This window comes from Motacilla alba, chromosome 1A (genome assembly GCF_015832195.1).
Source record: "Motacilla alba alba isolate MOTALB_02 chromosome 1A, Motacilla_alba_V1.0_pri, whole genome shotgun sequence".
NCBI lineage: Eukaryota > Metazoa > Chordata > Aves > Passeriformes > Motacillidae > Motacilla > Motacilla alba.
Genome location: NC_052031.1, coordinates 47918555 through 47943298, shown reverse-complemented (window position 1 = coordinate 47943298; position 24744 = coordinate 47918555). Strand labels below are relative to the sequence as shown.

At 47.7% G+C, this 24744-nt stretch overlaps 1 protein-coding gene across 6 annotated transcripts in view; it reads right to left on the bottom strand.

Annotated features, from left to right (window-relative positions):
- Window positions 1-1095: 1095 nt before the first annotated feature.
- NFAM1 (NFAT activating protein with ITAM motif 1) overlaps window positions 1096-24744 on the bottom strand; it is a 44852-nt gene continuing 21203 nt past the window's right edge. For 2 of the 6 annotated variants that reach the window (XM_038154719.1, XM_038154720.1), the window contains exons 3-8: window positions 16552-18501; window positions 14199-14537; window positions 13067-13176; window positions 10488-10589; window positions 5862-5948; window positions 1096-3264 (exon numbers count right to left, since the gene is read on the bottom strand). In XM_038154719.1, coding sequence (XP_038010647.1) covers window positions 3205-3264; window positions 5862-5948; window positions 10488-10589; window positions 13067-13176; window positions 14199-14537; window positions 16552-16606 — 753 coding nt within the window. In that variant the 5' untranslated portion in view covers window positions 16607-18501 and the 3' untranslated portion in view covers window positions 1096-3204. Of the gene's footprint in view, window positions 3265-5861; window positions 5949-10487; window positions 10590-13066; window positions 13177-14198; window positions 14538-16551; window positions 18502-20038; window positions 20425-24744 lie in introns of those variants that run through there. The other 4 variants (XM_038154721.1, XM_038154724.1, XR_005259063.1 and 1 more) reach the window with 4 other exon arrangements.

Here is a 24744-nt window from a genome sequence, read left to right as displayed (position 1 = left end):
GAAGGAATCCATTTAAAGGGAATAGATTACCTCAGTGTCACCAACACCCTTTGTAGCAATGCACTCTCGGGACCGAAGGCTCCTATCTGGTGATGAGGGCAAAGGATCCTAATCCTAACACAGCACCTCCTTTAGAAGAAGGCAGGCAGTGCATTTCCACCTCACACCACTACTTACTTTGATAACAGGCCTCCACTTCCCTGAAATCCTGTCAATAGAAAAGGATAATTCAATACTGGGGAATCAAATGTTATACCACTACCAGGGAGCCTGCTCTGCGCACAACAGCACCACGCTGGGGGAAGCAAGTGAAGCTGAGGCCCTTAGAGACACGGTTTTTAACAGGAATCCATTCTCAGCATTCAGTTAAAAGCAAAATGTATAGGGTGAACACAATAAGCCAGTCACTGCTTCTCACATTTGTGGAGCTGGGGAAACTGATGCATAATTTCCTTTTTTTTTTCTCCAATTGTCTAACACTTAGAAATGAACACATTTCCTCTTGCTAGTAGCACTCATTTTTTTGCACCTATCCTCATGGGCCACAGAGCCAGGTAAGACAAAAAGACCAAATGACAACAAAAAGATCAAGTGACTGCCTTTTCCCTGAACAAGGCTCTGCTACAAAGTAGTTATACCAATATTATATAAATTATATTTCATAGTCTCTCCTACCTGTGCCTTCAGGCATTTCCTCATACCACCTCAGAAAACTCCATGCCATTTAAAAACATCCCTGCTCTCTCAGCCTTCTGCTTTATGCTTTTCTCTCTCACACAAGCTGTTGCTGCTGTGGCTGCCCATGGTGCATAATACTAAAGAAGTGATTTTAGACTGTGGCTTCATAGCTTTAAACTTCCTTTTTCTCATGCAGCAGCCTTTTAGCCTTCCTCACAGGGCCAACCCAAAAGCCATTTAAATCAACACAGCAACCCCCACCGATTTTGACAAAGTTTGGCACACAGCCCAAATCCTCACATTTGCCAGTGTTTCTTAGAAAATTTTAATTTTTCACTTAATTGATCAGAACCTGGCATGATTCTTCCAGTACTGTAGCACTGACTGTTCTAGAATAGCATTTTTCATTCCAAATACTGTTCTTTCTCTCATGTTTTATTTTAAACAGCTTCAGCTTTTTAATATAGAATTGTTCAGGCATAAATGTAAGAAACATGCTACTTTAAAAGGTAACAGAAACACAACACAAATCAACTCACTGCAGAGAGATCCTTGCCAGGAAATTTCCAGTAGCATCCAGTATTTTTAACATTTATAAAATTTAAAAAACAAAACACAAAACCTAAGCATCATTATTTTGAAAGTTTTTACTTTTCATCTAATCCACCAGCATCTGCTGAATATTTTATTGCCATACTGCAACATATTTATAATTCATCTTATCATTTCTTCAAATTTGTTCAGGAAAGGAATTGTTATACCTGTACAATCCTCTGTAAATTCTTCTGCGAACACAAATATTTCCTGGTCATATTAGTAAAATGTAAAACTTTTTACTTCAAAAATATTTATAATTGTTGTGATTACTTAACAAATTATAAATGGACCTAATAAGACATGCTGTCCATTCATTGCCTTTTCTGAAATTAATTCCTCAGCGCTGGGAAGTGAGAAAACATTTTTCTGTGGTTAAAGAAAGTCCAAATTGCATGTTTGAAATCTTTTCTAATAAAAAGAGCAAAGCAATAAGCGGATTATCTCTTTAAACATGGTATAGGAAGGTTGGAGGCCCCGGAGACATTTTCCACAGCCTCTGTATCTGATACACAGCAACATTATCTTCAGCTAGAGAGGGTCCTCTGACCCTGGAGCTCAATTTTAATTTGATCTTCTTCTTTAAAGAGGTTTCTACAATTTCTCTCAAGTTATGCTGCATATTCTTATGCTGGGTTGGTTTTGTTTGGTTGTTATTTCGTTGTTGTTTTTTAATACGAGATAAAACGGCCTCAGCTTTTTGATCTGCTGGTTTGATCATGTTACACAGCTATTTACTGTAACTTCTTCTCTATCAGAACCAGAACATGCATCAACACAAATGCCAGGCAAGTTCCAGCTGACAGGGGAGAAAGAACTTGGACAGCAAATTCACTTCTAAGGCCTCCCTCCTTCTTCCTCCAGTCGTTCTAAGTTTCAGAACTGATCTCCCTGGGCAATAGTGTACGGTGCAGGGGTAAAGGAGCTTTATACTCTCTACAACAGAGAGCTGAAATAAAGGCATACCGATTAGTTTTGGTGGGGCAGAGGTACCGTGCCTGCTCCCACAGAGGCTCAAAATCCCAAATGATAACAATGCCCACCGCCAAGAAGAAAAGGAAACTGGGGAGTTCCCCTTGGACTTCTGCAGGCCCCAGACCCGCCTGGCTTATGCAGCCCAGCAAGGGAGTTTCCTCATGTTCCCACCTCCTTGTTCCTCCTTCTTGTTCTGGAATGGGCACTGTCACTGAGATATGTTGTCAGGAAGGGATATTTTCTCTGTGTTCCTTTGCTCCACCTTTATCTCCATCAGGGCATCCAGTCCTCACCGTGGACTGCGGATATTGCTGAAGGGGAAGCATTTTCTTAGAGGCACTGATTTGAGTCACCTCAGTAAGGTCACAGCAGGCATCTGTGACTACTTGATGGGATTAGCAGATTATGAGAAAGCGTGCTTGCTGTGGTGTTCCTGAGAAAGGGAAACGGGCAGGTGGATGCTTGGATCTGATTAAACTATGCATGAAGTCCTGATGGCCATTTCAGCAAAGCCACAAGCACAGGATCAGATGGGCGGCTGCAGGTCAGGATCGGAACATCAAGCCAGCAAGCAGGGAAGTCTCCGGATTGTCCTACCGCTTGCAGAGGATCAACAGTTAATTATTTCAGCCGGGGCAGGTGAGAGAAACCTTCACAGATTGCCCATTCCCAAGATAAGTGCTTGACAAAAGCAGCTTTTCTTTTGCAGCAAACAGCTTTGCTGCAAAATAGCTTTGCTGCATCAATGCAGACTGAGCCCCGAGGGATTTCAACAGATACATTCTGTTGTTAATGAAGGGCAGTTTAGAAGGGGCAAGGGGTTCACAATTCCCTAGTGGCTGTGCTCTGAAGTCAGTGTGGATCTCTCCATGCATCTGCATCTCATCAGGGATGTAAGAGAGTAGCTGTGCCATACAGAAAGATGTCTGGTCCACATAGGGTCAGGTATCTTCCCTGTTAGATATTCTCATACAATGTATCAGAGGATTCTTCTAGAGTTTCTTGCTTCTTAGGTGTCTGCAGAATGATGAAAAGGAGAAAAAAGAAATGGAGGAATATTATTCAAAAGATGATGAATTAATTCTTAATAAGCAGACACTGACATTTGTTCTGTTAGAAATGGCTATAAGTGATCTGCTGAAACAGAAGCCACTACAGTGAGAAATGCTGCTCCACCAGAGACGAACGTGACTAATCCAGCCCAAGGGATAAAGATGCCTCCTTTACTAGTCACTCTTCCCCAAAAAAACTGTCAGACAGGGAGGGGAGGGAAAATTGGACTCAGTAAGAAAATAAATCACTTTGGATTCTGTGAAGGAGGAATTCCCTGACCTCCTCAATCCTGTTTCTTCAACAGTTGAGTCTATTCCTCACGACCGTTCCTTGTGTAGACAAGGCGCTGACAGACTGATATTTTAAGTGCTGTGTGGCACAGGCCTGCTGTAAGCAAGGTTACACGGCAAGTAGCTAAAATGCCACCGGCTGAACTAAGCCCTACCTACACTAGCATTTTCTCTGTTGCCACCACCAAAGGGAAACACTACAAAAGTGCTGAGTGGAGGCACCTCCAAAGCATGCAGGATTAACCCGTTGGTATCCAAACTGGCCATCGGTCCAGAGTGACAGCATGCAAATGCTCTTTTCAGAGGCTTTCTGCCCTGCTTCCCTTTGCAGCTCCCCCTCAGTTGTGCAGCCTCCCACAGCAAGGGCTGGGCTGGACCCTCTGAAGCAGAGTGAGCCACTGTTCAGCAATCTCAGCTCCCACTCACAGGCCAAACCCACTGACCCACAAGTCTCACCCTTAGGGAAAACACCCTCCTATTTTCTGGCAAAGACAGCTGGAGGACAGGTGTGTCAGGCGGTCACAGCCCAGAATGACTGAGGGAAGCTGATCAAAGTGCTTGCAACCATAGTGGATAGTGCAAACTCTCCAGTGCTGAGCTAACGCGATCCTGCCACTCACACCTCCAGACCAGCACAAGAACTGAGGACACTTGGAATTGTTTGCTCTCAATGTGAGAGTTCATCCCATCCCCTTTCTGCTTTCTTCTCTCTCTCTCCCATCTCTGCTTTGACCTCTACCCCACCCTGGCCTAGACTGCCAGCGCCAGACCCATCCACACACAGATGCTCCTCTGCTGTTGCTTTGTTGCTGCTCTGTTTCACAGACCCTCTGTCCCTTCAAGCAACGGCTGAATGCGATGGGCCACACACAAGCAACTCAGCACAGCCTAGACAGCTCCCTGGTAGGGAAAAACCCCACACATACTTCATCTTACCATCCAGACGGAATCATTTCAGAGAGAGCAGCTGGTAAAGGTATACAGAAGAATAAACAGGATCAGAAAGAGGCCCCCTATCCAAATAATTCGAAATGCAGCAAAACACAAATGCAGGGATGCCGTCTTTTCCAGTGCATCAGACAAGACAAGCCCATATAGAACAAGAAGCCCATCCTTCCCCTCAATAACCAGCAGCCTGCCACTGCTTTTGCTACCACCACCATGGTGGTGTCACAGCAGCAACTGAAGGAGGCCGTGGCCATGGGACCAGAGCACACAGCAAGTAGCTCTGACACAAAGGGGGCTGCTTGATTTTGGATCACCTTTTCCTAAAAGGTGGGAGTTGTGAAAACGTCTCGGACACATGTCCTTCATGAAAGAGAGGGCTGGTGCAACCAAGGAAACTCTCCCCAAAAGAACATTAATGGGAGAGAGCAGCAGATGTTTTCCAGGAACATTTTCTAGCATTGGAAGAGGATATATTTTTTTAAGCAGATAAGAGGTCTGGAGAAGAAAAGAAAAATTAGGTTCTGAGGACAGGAAGGAAATGCTCCCTGGGGTGCCTGATGCAAGTTTTGTCCATATGAAACAGCTGATGCCTGCTAAAGGCAAGGTAGAAGGCTGTGTGGGCCTCTGGTCTGCTTCATGTGGCCCCCACAACTGATTTACACCTGCCTAGTCCTAGTTGCCTCTATTTTCACTGTGAGTGAATTTAGTTCCTTGTCTCTCACTCATAATTCTCAGCCCAACAAGATCCAAGTTCAAAACATACCCACACTGCCTTTTCCTGAGCACCAGAGCTGACAGCAGAGACTGTATAAGCCCAACCTCTGCTCAAACCATCTTAGCTTCTGCTATCATGAAATGGCTCTCAGGTGCTTAATGCTGGTGAGAGGAAAGTTGTGTTCAGGGTCTACTGCTGGTGCACAGATTCCTTCAGCCCAGAGGATGTCTCAGCTGCCTAAATAATCTGGAAAGGGCAATAACAGGACCAGCACCTGCCCAACTCTGCATGAATGCCTGTCTTGTTCAGAGGGAGCAGTGATGCCAAACCCCTCGGTGCCTTTCAGCATACGTCATACAGCAAAGCATCTGCACAAAACCGTGAGTGCCAGAACTGGTAGAGCCGCAGGAGCCAGGGTTCTGCTGGAAGAGGGAAGAGAGGCTACATGTGCAGCCCAGCTGGTGAGTGCATGTCACATCTCATTTTCCCCTTTCGAGGGAAATGCAGACACATTTACTGCCTGCTAGGTCATGAGATTGTGTGGGGTTTCTTCCCCCAGGTGCCCAGGGCATATGGGAACTTTCCAAGAACGTGGCCCTGGCCCTTACCTTCCCTGGAGGATTCTTTCTGTGTGATGGGTTGTTTGTGTTGTTCTCGAGGCTAGAATAGACATCAACTTGCTGCACATCCAGGCTCTGCACAGAGAAGAAAGTAGGTGTCAAATAAAATACTTAGGCGTAAGATAACTAATTACCCACTGGGGTGCTCCTCACATCATGTTTGACATTTTTTAGGGACCCCTGCCACCTCCAAAATTTTGAAGTTCCTGACCTTAACTTGGGCAAACAGAAAATCTTTTTCCCCTGAAATCCCTACAGTGCAGCTGCATCATCTTCTTTTTTTCAGGCTTATAGAGACAGGCTTTGATGTTGCCTACCCTGTGTAATGCAGTGGAGAAGAATGCCAATGCCCCGCCTCCCTCTGCTCCAAAATTGTCCCAGAATGCAAAGTGGTACACCAGGGCGGCCACAGGTAAGAGGCAGTGCTCTGCACCACCCAAGACTGTTTAGGTGCCTGACAATCACAAGTTTTGTTCATATTTATTCTGGGGACACAATGGTGAGAAAACAGGAGAGGCTGGGGGTCCTGAAGCACAGAAGCTGTCAAAGATGAACACAATTTCTGTTTATTGTCTGTTGGGTGTTTTGGTTTTTTTTTTTTTCCCAAGCCAGAACTCTCCTTTCTTCTTTTAGTGAGCAAAGAATAATAAAAAAATCCATATGCTCCCAGACCCTCAAACATTACCATGGTCCCACTCAGCTACACAGAGAAACACACACACGCCCTGCATGCATATGCACCCGTTGTCCCCCAGGTAATCGTGTCACAGGAGGTGCATGTCAGTTTGAGTGATATTCCAGATCTGCCTGAGGGATCAAACATAACAATCATGAGGACTTTTCCATGTGTGTTTCAAGGATGACAGCAGGTTGCCAAGGTGGCTGTTTCTCTGGCAACAGGAAGATGGGAGGAGCTCTGGCTGCAAGAGGGGCAGATGGTATTAGTGGAGAGAGTGAGGCACCCCGTAATGCAGTGAGAAGGATGAGCAAAACATGGAGGCTTCATTGGGAGCTGCCAATCACTTGCACCCTCATAATTTCATGCAGAGTTGCAAACACTCAGCATCTTTAAGGATCATGGCCAGCAGGACAGTGCTTTGAACAGGGCCAGAGGATACAGAAGCAGCACTGGGGAATGAGCCTTGGAATAAACAGGCAGTTAGACATTGGCCACAGTGAATGGGGCACCACAAGGCTCTCACATTCCCACTGCTACTCTGGAAACAGTCAAATTATTTCACCTGTCTGCTTCCTGCTCCCAAAAACCCGCTTTGCCTACTCAGGCATCCCCACCATTCACACGTGTGCATATGCACACAGAAAATTCTATCTCCCCACACTCATTTTCAATTCTCTTTGTGATGCTCACAGTGAGGACCTCATCTTGTGTGCTGAGCTTCCAGAAGCCTGGCTCCATGTCCTCTTGGCAGGACAGGCAGCCTCTTTCTCTACTCCAGTCTGAAGCTACTTGCAAGCAAGGTGTTTATCTGCCAGAAAAGATTCCCTTCCCTCCACGCGCCTTCTTCCCATGCAGGCTGTTAACAATGCTGCTTCTTTTCTGGTCAGTTGGAGAGCTGGTGTCTCCAACCACGATCTGCAAGTTAATTACTTTTACTTGGTCACTGATCACCTGCTACTGTCACAGTGAAGGCACACAGGCTACTCTCCTCCCTGCTGACAGATGCCTTCCTATCCCTGAACAGCCTCCTGTCTCCCTCACACCTGGAAAAGCTGCTGTGCTCTGGAACCTGACTGCACCTGCACTGCAGGAGTTCTGTTTGCTGCTCAAAAAAGCTTGTTTGAAGTGTAAAGCAGATGAAGCAAGTCCCTGATGAAGCAAGTCCCTCAGATTGTTATTTCCAAGCTGCTTGTTAACTGAGCAGCTGAGCTGGAAGTCAGAGGATATACAGGTTTGGTTCTGGGCAGTGCAGTGATGTAGAGCTCCTCTACAGCTGCAGGAGGACAGAGAGGTCAAGGAAGGCAGTATAGAGAGAACAAGTGGGTTCCCAGCTGCCCCCTTATTACCAGGCCTTTTCTACCTTGTATGCTTTTCACTGCATACAGCCACCCCCAGGGACCACAAAATACATAGTGGCACCTAGAAGAGCCCCTGGGGAAGGTATTTTCTCCCAGGAATGTTCAGCAGGACAGCTTTGCAGAAGGTGTGTTAAGACCCTTCTCACAGCAGGGATGAGCCTTGCTACCATCTAAGATAACACAGAGCATTTAATGAGCCGTGCCAGCCAGTTGCAACAGCATCTGTTACTTTGATTCCCAGTGCTGCCTCTTCTTGCTTCTGCTCCCAGCTTCAGGGAGGGAGGACATTGTGCTTCCCTGGCCTCACCTTCCTCCAAACTCCAATCTCTTGCTTTCCCACTCAGACAGCATAGCTAGCACGTGCTGGCCTCTTGTCCAGCCCCTGAACTCTGACCTCCTTCTTTATCTCATCACTGGGAGCTACTTCTCACTTGTCCTTCCTTTTTTTCCTTGCCTTAGATTAGCCCAATGCTGATCACAGATTTTTCCCTTCCCCATGAATTAAGCACTCAGTTCAATACCCACCAATAGATTTTCACAACTCACATAGTTTCAAACACAGTTTGGAGGGCTGAGTTTACACCATGCAGAACCCCAAAAAATTCAGCTGTGGAGCCCCAGAGTTATTATTCAAAGGAAATAAGGTTTGTCAACCTTCTATTCCCTTCATCTGTCCTGAGGGCCCATCCAGCGCAGGTTTCCATCCCAGGGCTCTCACCCTCTCTCCTCCCCTTCCTATCATGCCTTGCAGGGCCGTGCTTGCTGCTCTCCACATCACAGCCCTGCTCTCAGCCTGTGCCTTGTCTGGAGCGCGAGTTGCTGCTTCGAGCCCCCCCACTGCAGCAGTTGCTCCACAACAGGAAACTCCCGTGGGCAGACTCCCAGCCTGCAGGAGATGGTCCCAGGCTGCTTGCAGCCCTGCCAAAGAGGGCCAAGCCACCTGCCCTGCACACCGGGCTGGCCAGGAGCCCTGAACAGCTGGTGTGTGGTTAACAGGCTTCACAGGAAGGCTGCTTGGGCCAGGTCCATGGGGCTCCTGCAAGCACAGGGGCTCAGCCAGCTCCTGGGATTGCCTGTGCCTAAGGCTGGCTCTGCTGGCTTGCTATATTAGCCTTAGTGGAGCCTGAACAGAATAACATGATGAAACATGTAATTAAGATGGAGCTAAGGATGCATGACGAGGCCGACTGAGCGAGAAATGGATTTGATTTTTTTTTTTGTCTCCTTGCAGAAATCATCCACTTCAGCAGGAAACTACCCATTTGGATTTTTATAAGCCTGAATTAAAAAGAAATTACTCGATACAAATGAAAAGGTTTATAACCTGCAACCTCCTTTACCCAAAGCATTGCCTTTTGCCCAGAATAAACATATCACATACAATACATAGTGCTCTCTTTTAAACTGCTACTCCAAAAATTAAAGGGCCACAAAATGCTGCCCCCACCCCTTCACCATAGAGTGAGAATGAGAAGGGGCAGGCCCATCCTCTTGTAGGTATCTGCCCCTGATCAGGTCTCCTGCCTCTCTGGCAGATCTTTGCTCTTCTCTGTAGTACATTCTCCAGAGCTTTGCTTTGTTTAGTTTAAATGATTAATGCAGCAGAGCTCACAGGTTTTCCTTGGAGAGACTTTTCCAGCCCTTATAGACCTCACAGACAGAAAGGTTTCCTAATATTCAGGCAACATCCTTCTCTACTCACTTTCATTTTATTCCTCCTCGTTGGTCCCACAGATCACAAGAACTAAAAAAAACCAAATCCTTTCCTTCTTAGAGGAGCAGCCATCCCATGGAAGTAAAAGGAGAAAAAGGAATCCATATAAAATGGACCTGGACAAGTTGTAAATGGGGTTAGGAGTCATGGTTACTTGAGGTAGCTGACATTTCAGGGGAGCCACTTCAATCCTACTACCTATGACACTGAGGCTACTGGGCTCAAGGAGTGGGAGCAGTTTGGGAAATGGAAAAGGAGATCCTATACAATGTAAAGGGAAATGCTTAAACAAAACCCCTCCCTTTACTTTCTCCTTGCCCATTTTCCCCTGCTAGCTAGTGTGCCTGCTAAGGACTGCAGTGGTCTGTGACACTGACACCAGTGAAGGTGTCACAGCAGAGGCCCAGAACAGCTGAGGGCTGGTCAGGGTATCATGTCTCTGCCCCTTTCCTGAGGCATCATTCTCCAGCTGGGAAGGCCATGCCCTTGTGACACTCTGCAGTACAATGTGGGGCTGAGAGTCCTTCTTCCGTCCTGACTTTTGGAGACCCTTCTACCTCTTCCACCAGGAACCCTCCCTGGCCCCACACTTGCTGCTCTGTGCTGCTGGCAGAGGGAAAGGTGCTGCTCAGCAGGGCACAGGGCAAGGCTTGGGCACTGGGGAGGCCATGACCAGGACTAGGATGGAGACACATCCAGTCCTGAGAGAAGCTAAGCAGGGCAAGGTCACCAAGACCAGGCTGGTATGAAGGTACAGCTTACATTTCACATCATGACACTGGCATTGTCTGTAGCATGGCAGGGAAAGGAAGGGTTGTACCATGATGCGGACAGAAGAGATGAAGGGTGATTCTGGTACTTACATCATAGACAGGAGGTGGTAGTGATGGTGGGCTGGCTGAAGGGAGCTGTGTTTCCACCTTCTGTCTCAGGATATTTGGCTGGTTCCTTCTAGGGCACAACACCTGCTCAGGACAAGACACCAAATGACAGATTTGGAGAAAACCACATGTCCTCAAAGTTAAATGAATACCAATGTCATATCAAAGCCAGCTCTTTGCACACCTCCTGAATGCTTCCAAAAGAAAGAGTTGGCAGTGCCTGTACAACATGTTCTGGTTACTTTCCTCACTACATGGTTAAGCATAGAATCCAGTGACTTACACTGGAGCAGTGGAAAGGAGAACTGAGCTCTGTGTGTACATATAAAGCACTTTCACCACAGAAGCCTTACTGGCTGAAGGGTGTAAGTATTGAGCAGCACAAAACAATGCTGTAAGACAGGGAGTAAAGCAGGGCACTGGTCATAGTGCAGAGAGGAATTTCAGAGAGGCAAAATGCAATTACTTTTATCAGGATTTGGCAGGGAAGTTTTTCCTAATACAAAGAGTCTACAGAAGAGCACTAGACGATCATTAAGGGTGACATCTAGTCAGTGATACATGGATGCACAAGTCCAGCACGGAGTTGAAGGAAGAAGGTCCCTTCATCTGAATGTTTCTTGCATCAGATGAGTTCTCCTTGAACACATTCCATGCACACAGAGAGAAGGGTTAGCCCTGCTCAGCAAGCCAAGAGAAGAGGCAGAAAAGGCATAAGGCTTTGCTAAGTATCTCTGTTCTAATTCAGAATGAAGTGGGATGATTATATTCACATCACATGAAAACGACAAACTGCTTTCCAGTCCATTAGTAACTAAGGAGGATGCTAAATAGCTTCTCTTAAAGATAAACATTTTTAAACCAGCAGGTCTGAGCAAGCTGTGGTGAGAAATATGGGCTGTGTTCTGCAGGAGGGCAAATGTAATGACTGCACAATCTCTTCAGACCCCAAGGAGAGGCCAGAAGTCTGAGATTCACTGGCCCACCTCAAAACCCAGAGATGCCAACTGGTGAGTCGTGACAGTGCCTCCCCTCCTCATCCCCACAGAGACACTCTCTAGGCAAACAGAGATGGGGGCCTGTCTCCAGACGACTCCCTTTGCCTCTTACACTCCTCCCCCACATCAGACTGCCTGCAAGGTAAGTCTCACGAGATTAGCTGGGCTGCCAACTGCTGCCATTCTGTTTTCAGCCTCCTGATCTCTGACTGTGTGTGCTGAAACCTGATGCTCCTTGGAGTCAAAGGACTGTACAAACAGCACAGCCTCCACATAAAAGAGCACGTACAGAGTCTGCTGTTGTGGCGGCAGAGAGCAGCTTCAAGGAGTTATGGGGCATACTCTACTTGGAAACCAACAATCCCAATTTCCATTCTAGAAGATGTAAGGGTATTTTTAGGCCAGCCTTGAGAACTCTGGAAGAATGCAGATGATGCTATTGGAACACCTGAGGGTGGCAGTACTAGAAGCAGTAGGTTTTCCCCAAACAACAGGGATACCCAGTATCATGACTCCAGATGGTTTTTCCACAGGGTCCATCTCATCCAAATCTTCTAGCTCTGCTTTTGGCTTTTCTTCCCCACTCCTGGTATCCCCTTTGCTCTCAGCTTCCCAGATTCCACTTCCTTACCCAGCTGGTCCCAACCTGGGACACTAGTCTGCTCACCCAAGAGACTCTGTCAATCCAGTCTTAAGACCCTCCTAGTGCTTCCTCACTCCAGATTCCAGTCCCAGTTTCCCCCCTGAGGCTCATTCTTCCAGCCTCACAGAACCACTGTTAATGGAAGGTGTCCCTGGAGATGGTATAGTCCAATCCTTGTCTCGTCTCTTTATCTTTTTTTTTTTGTTTTTCCCAGTTATTTGTAATTTTCACACAAGCTTCCTTGGGATCCTTGCCCTGACCTTCCCCTCGTCTCTCTGTCTCTTAATGTTTTCTCTGCCAAACAGATGCCCAAGGCTTTGGTCCCCATCCCCATCTCCCCATCACACTGCAGAGTTTTTTTGCTATGGTGCCCGAGCTCAGGAATGCAGCTGCAGTCTCCTTGAAAGAGTAACCTCCATCTTGAAAGAGGACTGGAAATACGGAAAGTCCTGCCATCAGGGTTGTAACAGATTTGCTCGGGTGCACAGGACATTACTTGTCTAACTGGCCCCTTCACTGGGGTTTTAGGCAACTGAACTGGTAAATTGACAAAAGCCATGACTGAGTATGCACAAACTGCAATTTTCCAAAATCCCACTACAAGGCTACATCTCCTTGAATATTCTCACAGCCAGCACACTGCTAGTGTGCCTTCTTGCCCTGTGTCAAAGCCTTGCTCTAAAGTAGAGCAATGCTGTAGTCAAAATGATTGCCAGAATTTCTTTAATGGGCAAATCACTTACTCATTTTGTCTTTCCTGTAATCTTTTTTTCTCAGAAAAACTTAAGAAAATAACCTGGATCAGACACCCAGCATGGAAAATTTCAGCATGGGGACTTCCAATTCAGCCACGTTAGAAAAAAAATTGAATTAATTCCTAGAGTACATCAGGTATTGCTTTTTATTTGGTTATTACTTGCCTTTCTTTTCCACAGAAGCAGAGCTGTTGCAGTGACGCTCAATACAGCAAGAAGAACAGTAAGGGTAACGAGGATTTCCCACCCATAAGAGGTATTTATGTATCCTGTATCTGTAAGAAAGAAGGCAAAAGGTTCACAGTGTGAGTGGAAGCTACAAACCCACTGTACTTTTAACCCTGGAAAGAGACTTGAGAAAACTAAAACACAGGAGTGCAGAATATAGTGGCAGAAATGCACACACCCTTTAAAACATACTCTGGCTGAACAGAGAGCAGGGTGCAGCTGCAGAATCACACAGAAGATGCAGGGTAAAAGCAGCTCCACAGAGGGAGGTGATATGAGACAAGAAATTTAGTAGATCGAGGCTGACAAAGGTCTTTTTGTGATAGGAGCAGAAAGACAGATGGAATGCACACAGGCCACACCAACTGGGAGGATGGGTACTGCAGGTATCCTCCGACCAGTATAGCAAAGCTACTTCATCACAGCTCTTTGCATTTTCACTAACAAGTTCTTCATATCCAACAGTCATTAATGCACATCCAGCCAGTCAGCAGCGTGCACTTCCTCATCATTTTTCTTTAACATTCCTCTTATGTAGCATCAAGCTTTCCACTGCTTTCCGGTGTGCTCATTACCAGACCAACCAACTCTCTGTACCAAATGGAAAAGAGGAAGGCATGTTGGTGAGGCCACAACCCGTTCATGAGTCCCTAAAACTGAGCATGCTGAATCTGTACACATGGTAACAGCAAGCACACTAATGAGTGACCTTATCAGCTGCCTCTGTCACACTGCTGAAGGACAAACCACACTGTCTCCTCAACACTGACACCTAAAAGCACTGTCTGATCCAGTGCTCAGGGTCCCTAGACAGATCCTGAGTCCCATTTGGCAGGGCAGATATAAATTACTGCCTCTTCATGTCCCCATCTATGCATTGGGAACAGCAGAACACCTGTGCCAAGTGCATTTCAACTCCGATGGCAGTTAGTATTGGGCATAAAGCATTATTCATACCTGACTTCATAGCATGTGCGGATAGAGAAAAAGAAGAGCAAAGATCAGGTTTCCATACCCAGATATAGCTGATTTTTAACCTCCTGCCCTTACTTTCTGGTTTTTCACTTACCTCTAATAAGGACAAACACTCCCTTTCCCAGTTTTTTGATATCATTCCATTGGACCTCGCAGTAGTACATGCCAGTAGAAGAAGTGTTTTCAAGTGGCATGATTTTGTAGTCATAAGATAAGGCAGCAGTCTTATTCTCTTCTCCAGAAGGAATGGCTACATTTTCCATCCTACTATAGATGGATGTCTTCTTATCCAGTGAATTAATCCAGTAATAGCGGATTGAAAATTTGGTGTATTTCGGCATGTAAGGGAAGATGACTTTACAGGGGATGGATATTTCTTCCTTGAGCAAGGCAACCTGGATTGGAGGTTTCTGCTGTACATCAAGATTTTCTCCTGTAAGAGTAATAATTGTTAGCAGTCACCTAACCTCACTTTTAGTGAGGAGAGGATGGCTGCCCCAAAGACAGGATCACTCCGAAAATAACCATACAACAGGAAGCATGCCCGTAGAACACAGTGCTGGCCCTTGTCAGAAGCTGAGTGATTCAGAGCATGAGCCCTGTGTGATCTGCCACATCTTTTGGGTAATTGCTGTCTGATCCACGATAGCCTGCTGCATTCACAGGCTTCCCCTTTTCTCTTGTGAGCTCCTCCATACAACAGCAGCACGCAGAAAGACAGGAAATTAAGCAGGAAGTGAACTGATTTCGCAGTGGTGTATGAACGTATTTACAGCAGGTGAATAGAAAGCAATTTTCCAAGATAAATGCTAGGTGGACATCTCCTGATGTATGACACATGCTTGGGAATCTACGAGTGGCCGTGTGATGGCTCTGTGGCAGGGAAGGTGTTGTACGCAAGCAGGTGTTATCAGGGGGGCTGTGTGTTTCTGAAAAGCCAGTGAGGAAGGAGATTGCATATTCTGTATAGGGGCCAGCACCAGGGCCATGAGAAATAACCCACAGCTTAATCACTCCAAACCTTTGCTGCTCTGAGACGGGAGCAAAGCACAAGCCTCAATGCTAGCTACGGGAACCATCTGCAGATGACTGCAGATCTTCAGTATTTATACATGACAGTACCTTAGGCAGAGATGAGAGCGTGCCCTTCTTATCTATCACTGCAACTCAGTGGACAATGATGTCCGAAGTTAAAAGAAAGGACGAATAAGATGGGCAACCACACCACAGTTCACTCCCGGTTTTGTTTAATAAAAAGGAAAAAAACCTAAGAGTGAGCCACGGTCTAGTAAGGAGAGCGGGGTACAGGACTTCTTTGGTTCCCAGCCAAATCTGGGTTCACTATCAGGCAGTCTATGGATCTATTTATTTGTCAACTGATATAACACCACATAAAGCAACTTAAGAGGAGGCTCTTTGAGAAAGGAAACCAGAAACATACAAGTCTTCTCACAAAATGAAGGATTCTTTCAGAGACATGAAAAGGGAAAAGGGAAAAAAGGGTAGAGAAAGTAGGGGATGGGCGGGCTTTTCCACTTATGCTTTTGATGGGATTCCCTGGAGTTCTGCATCTATGAACAGACTCATAACAAGGTATTAACGCTGTCCCAGAGCACAGCCAGGCTTGCTTTTCTGTCACCATGGACTAATGCTGCATCACAACAGCAGTGTCACCTCAGCACAGCAGGAGCTGGCATTGGAAAAGGCAACTCAGATTTAGCACTGCTGAATGCTGAGCACTGAGGATTCGTGGTGGGGGACAACAATGGAGAGAGGGCACAGCTACTGCCCCGAAAGGACTGCTGGGAAGTACCATATGTTAAGGAAAATTCTCTACACATCACATAGCCAGGGACAACAGCCTGACAGTAAGAAAGAGCTTAGGTTACAACACCAGAGAAAGGTTCTGGGCTGTAAAAGCAACTGAGATACAGTACAGTCCTCAGGGACATGCTCAGTCCTGTATACACTAGTTACAATATTATGGAAAGGTGGTAACAGAATCCTGCAGACACTGTGGGCGTGCTAACACAAGTGGTTTATTCTGGGCCATATTTTTCAAAATCATTAATCATCCTTCTCCTCATCTCTACATAGCAGAACACACATTAATATAGTTTCTATATAAGACACAGCTAAGCACTACTGTAACAAAAGAGAGGAGAGATCCATCTTCTTGTATTATCCCAGCGGCCCCTAGGTTGAAAAGAACATACCAAGGAAAAAGCAAACCATTTTATTTAGGTTATCTAACCCTTCTCCCATGTTCCCCCTTTCCTGAGGATTCACTCTCTTAGCTTTGAAATGCTTAAAAGACAGAAATAGCAGCAGCATGCAAATTCCTAGAGGGGATCTCTGGAAATTAGCAAAAGATAGCAGCTGGAACTGCTCTAATATGAAAAACATGAGAGTAAACAAAAGGAATTAAAAAGAAAATATTTGTTTACCTCCACACTGAAGCAACCAAAGAAACAGGAAGATGACTTCTAGATTTGGGATCATGATGGGGAGGTCAAAGGCTGTAAGAATGCAAGCAGACACAAATATCCAAAAGGCAAAGGAGGTGAGGGATGGTCAGGTATGTTCATGCCAGGGCAGCTGGTTGATCCCCTCCTGTTTGCGAAGGGACAGGCGAGATGTACACACACTGCATTTGGCAAGCAGTTCCTGGCAGATGCAAGCTCTTCTGCTTTTTGGTCAGACTCCTCCCCACACCAGGGTTGACTTCTCTGTACTACAATGATGGTGTTAGACCTACTAGTAGGTGTCCAAAGACTAGACCACAAGCACTTCAACACACAGAGCTTTGCTTCCTGATGACTGTAAAATATCACACGCATTTACAACAAACTTTGTCACCTTCCACAAAGCGCGGGATCACCTATTTTGCCTTCAACACAGAAAACCAGTACACACATGAGTAGTCAGTACAGAGCAAAGGCTCTACTGTACCCCTGACTCCACAAAACAGTCTTCCACAGCCAACTTCTCCACTAGGTCCCTTCAGAGGAAGGCACTGACATTCACAGAGTGAGAACAACCAGACAGCGAATTTGTCCTGAACAGCTGGACCGTTTCAGATCCTCACCATGCCGGCTCGAAATCAGCTTCGCAATGCAGGCAAGCTTTAAGTCATCTATTGTAGGCAAATCTAAGGAGAGCCCTTTGAAGAAGAAAAACCACGTTTTGTGGGAGGCTCCTGCCGCCTATACTCACGATGAGTCTTTGATTTTCAATGAACGCTTGTTTTTAGCTAAGACATCTGCAATGCAACAGCTGAGCAGCATCTGACTCACAAAAACTCCTGTGGCTGAGAGGTCTTCACTTCTCTTTAGGCAGCTTCCTCCTTTCATGCTTCTTGTGAGACAACTGCACTGTCCACAAGAAAGCACTCTGCTGCAACTTCAAGGGTGCCCATTCACATGGGGTGCTGTGCTGCAGAGACTGGTGGGGGATGGTCATGTGGGGAAAGACCTCAGGCAGCAGATGAGCCTGTAAGCTTCACATATTCAAAAGCTTCACATATTCAAAATCGTTGTTTTATGCCTCCGGACTTTGTAGAAACAAGGTTTACTCCAAACAACCTTTGGTTTACAGCATTTTTCCTCCTGTTCAGCCTGGGACGGGTCCCCAGGAGGAAGGGGTCTTGACACAGGGGGAGGCATGTAGCTGCAGGATGCCCAGGGATGGCTCCAGTACCTCTCTGAGAGCCCTGACAGATGGGGAGAGGAGAAAGTGGCTTTGTGTGGCTCTGCAAGGCTGCTGCAGCAGCTGCACTCCTCCAGGGAAGGTTTAGCTCAGATTAGCCAAAACCAACTCCTCTCCCCAAGACGTGCTGATGTGAGCTGCACAGGGCTGGTCTCAGCTGGAAATCACTCCTCACAGGTCTTAATGCTGAGCAGCAAGGACAATCAAAAGCAGTAACAAGACACTTGGGGCCCACTTGGTATTTCAGATATGGAGGCACAGATCAGGCAGCTGTGGCTCTGGGGTCACAACAGTATTCAGAAGCCTTTCTCAGGCCTGAACGGCATCTCAAGGTAGTCGGGGCAGGGAGAGAGAAGGAAGCAGAGGCTCACTACCTTCCTGTGGAAGAACTCCACTCAATAGTGAGGGCTTCCTCGGCTCTTATATCAGGCTCATCCCCATGGTAGCACACAGCTTTGTAATTTCCAGTATTGATGCATTTCTAGAGGACAGAAGACGCTGCTCCTGCCGGTGATGTGTTTTAACTGTTATCAGCATTTATCTGCTTCAGGAATTCAGGGTGATAAGTGGATTAAGTGCGGTAGGTTTGTAGGGCTGCTAGGTCAACATCATCCTTCCATCCTTTCTGTTCTCTTCCTATAAACAATCCTGTTGCCACTCAAAATGCCAACTCCTAGAAATATCCCTGTCTGGAATTTAAAAAAAATAAAAAAAATCTAGCATTTCAAAAGAGATCACACATAAGACTCAGCTGTGGGATTAAAGGCACAGCCAGGCCAGAAATACATTCACTGCTGGGATTTGCTATGGTAGAGCTCACTGAAAAGAAATGGCTTTGAAACGACTACCCAGCAGCTATTAACTGCGAGACAGGATGACATTCTGTTCCTTAGAGCCTAAAGGGAGCCTGAATCTTTGAATGTTAAATTCTAATTCAATTTGGTCTGGGGATTCTGAACTGAGTTTTAACCCTGGAGACATAAATGGGAGGAAGATGAGGAAAAGCTGGGGAGTTGCTATTACCAGCCAGTAGCAGGACAGAACTGATTGCCCCAAACTTACGTGGAACTAACCAGGATACCTGTGCCAAAGGAAATAAATTAAAAAGCTCCAAAGGAACAGGTCATTGTATGACCTTCCCTCATGCATTATACAGTACATTGGTGCATTTGAGCCAGTCTCTACAGCATGATGAGGAGAGAACAGCCTGGCCAGCTGTAAACCCACCACAGCACTGACTGGCCAGCACTGTATGGCTTGGTCCTTCCTTTGATGCAGTGAATGATGACACTTCCTGAAATTAAATACAGGATTGTGGTAGATTCAAGCCAGTTTCTGCCTGTAGCTGAAAAGTGGATATTAATTTCACTGAAGCACTTTAAAAAGCCTACAATAGTGGCCAGCATTCCCAACCGTGAGGAAAGCACATTGTTCCGGCACGCATGAACAACAAGTTTGGGCAAGTGCTGCACCTACCAGAAGTGCCTGTTCACAGCTGTGTCCAATGTACACCCACAAGTCAAGGCACACACACGAGCCCACACATGCCCCCACAGCCAACTCCAGGGAAAGCATTAATTCAAACAAAAAGGCTGCTGCTAGCCAAGGCAAAAGCAATGCTGCAGAGACCACAACAAAGCTTCTTTATTGCTGAAGCGTTTAACACCACAACCATCCAAAAGAGAAACACTGCTTGGCACACAGAAAAGCTGCAGCAGCTCAGCGAGCCTGACTGCACAGAGCGCTTCAGAGCATTCCCCAGCACGGCAGCTCTGGGGTTGCTGCCTTGTCAGAAACCAGCTCAAACCCCCATTGCTGGAAAGCCAGCCAGTGGCAACATGTGCACCTCTGAGGATTCACAATCTCTTTGACTCATCTAACCCCAGACTCCAAGGCGTAGAGTTTCCCTCTGAATGGCAGCAGGAGTGATAGCAGAGCCAGCATGAGCAGGACCATACTCCTGCCAGCATTTTTACCCTGTTGTGTGTCGAGTGCCTCTCAGCAGGGCTGGATGATGCTGAGGTAAAAGCTGCCAATGCCCTCACTACATTTCTACCCACTGAAATGGTGTAGGGAAGAGAATGATCAGTGACTTGATGGGAAAACAGAAAATTAGAGGTGTTGACACCACCGTGGGGAAGGGAAGGGACAGTTCTCTAATTCCCTTACACCAGCAAAACAACTCTGCCTTTAGAAATCACCCACTCCTGCTTTTTCTCTGCTCACCTGCTGGAAAGATTCCTAGGGACTAAGGTACCACCACAGGCCTGACGCACTCTCCGAGCCGCGCCTCAGCCTCGCCGTGAATCCCACCCGTTCTCTTTCACTGGCTCCTTGGGTGGCAAGCTGTGGCCAGCGGAACCCACCCGGTGGGAGAGCTTTGCCTGCTAAGGGTGACACCTTCCAGAACAACATCGACCTGGCCGGGCCTGGTGCTGACCCGAGGCCAGAGCAGAGCGGGCCACGGTAGGTCCGCCTGACCCAGGGGGTTAAATCTTGCCCCTGCCCCCCGTGGGAGGCCGAGCCGCGCACACCGAGCCCGGTCCGGCCGTGCCGCGGCGGCGGAGCGGGCAGGGGCGGGCGGTGGCCGCTCCGCCGCCCCGCGCCCTCGCCCACAAGATGGCGCCGCCGCCACGGCCGCCCCCTCCCTCCTTCCCGCGCCCGCCCACCCACCGCGGGCCCAGGGCACCGGGGGACCGCAGGAGTTGCAACCCTAGAGAAAACGAGCGCAACTAGGATCCACTTAAGGCAAAATTAATGCTAATTAACCGTAATCAACAGCTCGAGGAGCAACTTTTACTCGGCAAGCTGCAGATACTGCAGTCGCAGTTCGCCCGTCAGGCAGGAGCAGCAGAAGTCGGGGTGTGGAAAAGGAAAATGAAGAGCTCCGCCGCGGGTGTAACCCATCCCCGCTGGGTCCTGCCCTCGTCGCCGCTCTCTGCGCCAGAAGTCAGCGTCCCCGCAGCAGCCCAGCCCAGCCCAGTCATCCCCTACACGCCTCTTGCCCCACCACCGGGCGCTCCCCTCGCAGCCCTCTCGGGCAGCGGCAGCCGAGTCGCTTCTGCTGAGCCCTTTTGGGGAGCAGCAGCCCCCAGCCGGGGGGCAAGGCACAGGGAGCTGCCGGCACCGTTGCCTCCAGCCCTGGCACCGCCTCCGCTCTCGCAAGCCATCCCTTCTATGCCGAGGGTGCTCTGGAAACTCCTGCCTGTGCTAGTGAGGAGCACAGTTTTGTTATGAATGACAGTTCTCAGCTTGCAGAGGCCTCTTGGCACCACGCGTGGGTGCTTCCCACCACAAGCAAAGCCCAAGAACCTATTTCATCCCACTGACCAGTGATGCTGCGCTAGTCAAGGTGCTGGTAATGGTGTTCAGCTTGCTGTGGCTGCCTCAGCAGGGGCAGGCTCAAAGGAGTGTCCCCACAAACAGCCACAGACTCACACACCTCGACAGCCCCCATGGGAGCATGAGTACAGGAGTAGAAGGCACACAGCCCCCCCACAGGATGTGTCAGCAGCCCCTCCATGCCATGACCTGGCCAGCCCAAACTTTCTCATATTAGCAGCAAAAATGCTGGGGGTGGGATGCTGGGCAGGAGCAGGGCATGCTGCCAGAAGTGCTCTCCTAAAACAGGAGCCCCTGAGCTCTGAAACTGTCCTGAGTGAAGGGCTGTGCATCCCCCCTGGGGATGCTGGGGGTGAAGGGGGGTAGGCAGGCAAGTTTGGCAGGTGCTGGATGCTGTGCAGGGCACACACAGGGAGGATCATGTTGGACAAGATGGCAGCAGTTGCAAGGGAGCGGCAGGACTGGCTCCTGCCAGCAATGGCCTCGCCAGATGGCCCTTCTGGTCTTGTCTGTGCAGGGAAACTCCTTGGGCCTCAGCCCCGCTTCAAGCCAGCCAGCTGTGCCAAACCCAGCTCCCTGCAGCCTGGCAAGTTTCTGACTGCCCTCAGGTACCCAAGCCTGCCCCACAGCTGACTCCGAATCTAAGCTCCTTCCCCTGAGCTTGTTCAAGAAATCCCTGCACTCCCTTTCACCCAAACCACCTCATTCCCTTGCCTGCTCTTTCTCTCTTTTTTCTGGCTTTTGTTTTTTCTTTCTCTTTCCTTTTAATGTCTTCCCCTTTTTGGTTTCTTTTTGGGACCCTTTCTTCAGCCTGCAGGAGCTTTTCAGCTCAGGATATTGGGAAGTAGAACAGGTAGCACAGCTGCAGTGACCCTGGGAACCAGCATGGACCCCCACAGTAGACACTGGAGTGCACTCACACCCCGCTTTAGATTGGCACAGCTTTCCTCATGCACTCCAGGCTTCTGCCAGCTCCCAGGAGGAAAGCTGGGAAAGGATTAAGTAGCTAAGTATCTCATTGGCAAGTGAATATGTTGTTTTTTCTTTCTATTAATTCCTCAACTTTGCTTTGATTGTGGACTGTGGAGAATATGCAGGCTGATACAGCTGTAATAGCACACCCTCCTAGGGTGGAAAAACATAATTTTGCCACCAGGCCTTATTCTGGCTATGAAAACTAAATAAAGGATCCTGGCAAAAACATGTGCTGGAAGAACCACATCTCTGCTAGGATTTTTGCCAATACAGAAATGTGTTTCATTCTGTTTTCCTCCCTATCCCTGAATTTCCCACCTGCTGTCTACATTCCTGGCTGACAGAACTACAGGACAAGGATTTGTAGTTTTGACCTAATGCAAGAGAAACATCATTGGATTTTGTTTTTCAAACCCTTACAGACCACTGCTGAGTGCGCTGGGAGCATCCAAGGCTGCTGCAGGCCATGTGGAGACCTGGGAGGGGTTCTGTGAACCTCCCTGTGGGCCTGGAGGTAAGGCACTGAGCCTGAACCCACTCCAACCCCTCCAATGGAAGGAGGTCTCCTTTCCCTGGAGAACTGCATGATGACAGATGTGAGTCCCACAGGGATGAGAAATGCAAAAAAACCTGGAGTACAAGAGGAAGCATATCCTGTCTGCATGGAGACACAAACCTCAACAGGAGCAAGTACAAGGAGTTGAGACTATATAGATACCATAGCAGGGTTCAGATATCTAGATATATATACATGTACCCACATTTTATACCTAGCTACTAATACTGCTGAGGTTTCCCTAAGGCACCCCCTCTGTGTCCCACCAAGCTAAGACCCTCTGCCACAGCTGGGCCCATGGTTTTCCTGCAGACCACTCTCTCCTCACTCTGTACACTCTGGGGAAATCCTTCCCCACCCCAGTACTGCTTCCTTTATTATCTCTGCCCACTTGCGGTTTATAAGTTGTTTAAATCTCTTCTAGGAACAGATAAAGATCACAGTTACCCAGAATCCAAAAACACAGACAGCTTGAAATGTGGTTAGACTCTGCCCTACTTTCATTGAGTTGAGAGCAAGGCTCTGCCGAGGTGCTCAGGGGAGATGAGAAGAGAAAGACCCATTTCAGCACATCACCCCTTCCCCCCAAGCCCAAGAAATAAACCTAATGCATTCCCTCCAAACCTGCTGCATCTGTTCAAACCACATCACCTCTCCTCCTGGTTTGCCCGGGACGTGCAGGTGAGCTGGGCCTGGAGCCATGGAGCCTGGGAGAGATGCTGTCCTGCACTGCAACACCTGACCCAGGCACAGGTACAGGCATGTCCCCAAGCTGAGAGAGGTGCAAGGGATTCACTAAATCAGGGCCATGAGGACGGCAATGCAGGGTGTGCTGCAGATTAAGAACAAGATGTGTTGGTAGAGTTTTTAGCATCCACATGCTCACAGACAGCTTTTCCCCGTAGCAAGTTGCTCCCTAAGCTGGGGGAGCTGCAGAAGTGGAAGTGCTGCCTGGGACTTCCCTCCTGTGAAAAATCCCCTCCCTGGGAAGTCCACACTGGGTTTCAGAGCTACTGTGTGGCTGTGCCTCCAAGGTGAGCTGGCTCCCTTGCACTGTCAGGCTCCTCTTACAGCAGTATTTCCAGGGATCTGCAGTGATCTGGGAAGGGATACTGCCGAATAAATGCCAGGGTTTTTTTCCCTTCTCTTGAATGGTGCCAGCCCACAGGACCAACCTGCAGGCAAGGATGTGTGCTTCCCTCACCCATTTTGCCTGTGGTCTGATTCTGATAACCCTGGGCTTTTCTAACAAGCACTGCTGGTGTTCAGAGGAGACGGGACTCGGGCATCAAGCCACCTGCAGACACTAATATTTCATTTCAAGGGTATTACTTAACCCTGCTTGGAAGGGCTTGTATCAAGGCAAAGATAAGAGCAGCACAGGGGTATTTTTGCTGGTGCTCTCATTAGAGGTAGCAACAGTGAGGTGTTTCTGGAGAAGGGTTTGCTGCAGTCAAGGCCATAAAGAGATGCTGAAGAAGGCTTCATCTGAAAGATAGTATAGACAATTATGATATTTAGTAACGCCACTTACAGGGGCTGACTTGAACAGCCTTGGAAGAATGAAAAAATCCTTCCTAATTTGTGCCAGCAAACACATTAGGATCTCCTGCAAGAAGTTTTTCCATCCTATTGAAAAGCTTTGTTAGAAAGAATGATGAGAACGGTAATAATAAGGCACTATAATTATACCTGATCCTGCTATAATCTTTCTCTCTGCAGAGTTCAGGAGCACTTTGCTGCTATTACTGGATTGGAACAGTCCCATCTGGATAACACACGACTGATTTGTTTGCATGGCTTATTTCAGGTATCTCAGCATGTACATTAGACTTGCCTTCATATCTGGTTGATTCCCTGCACAGTCTGTAAGAGCGGGAAAAGATCTGCAGCTCATGTTCTCCACCACCCCATTCTCCCATCCCAATGCCTAGGAGAGCTTACAGAAGACCAAGGCTAAAAAGAACCATCAGTCCTTCCTAACTCAGTACTGCAGAAGGTACAACTGTAGTACTGAAACACTTAGAACATGGGAGGCTGGATACTACCAGGAACGCCT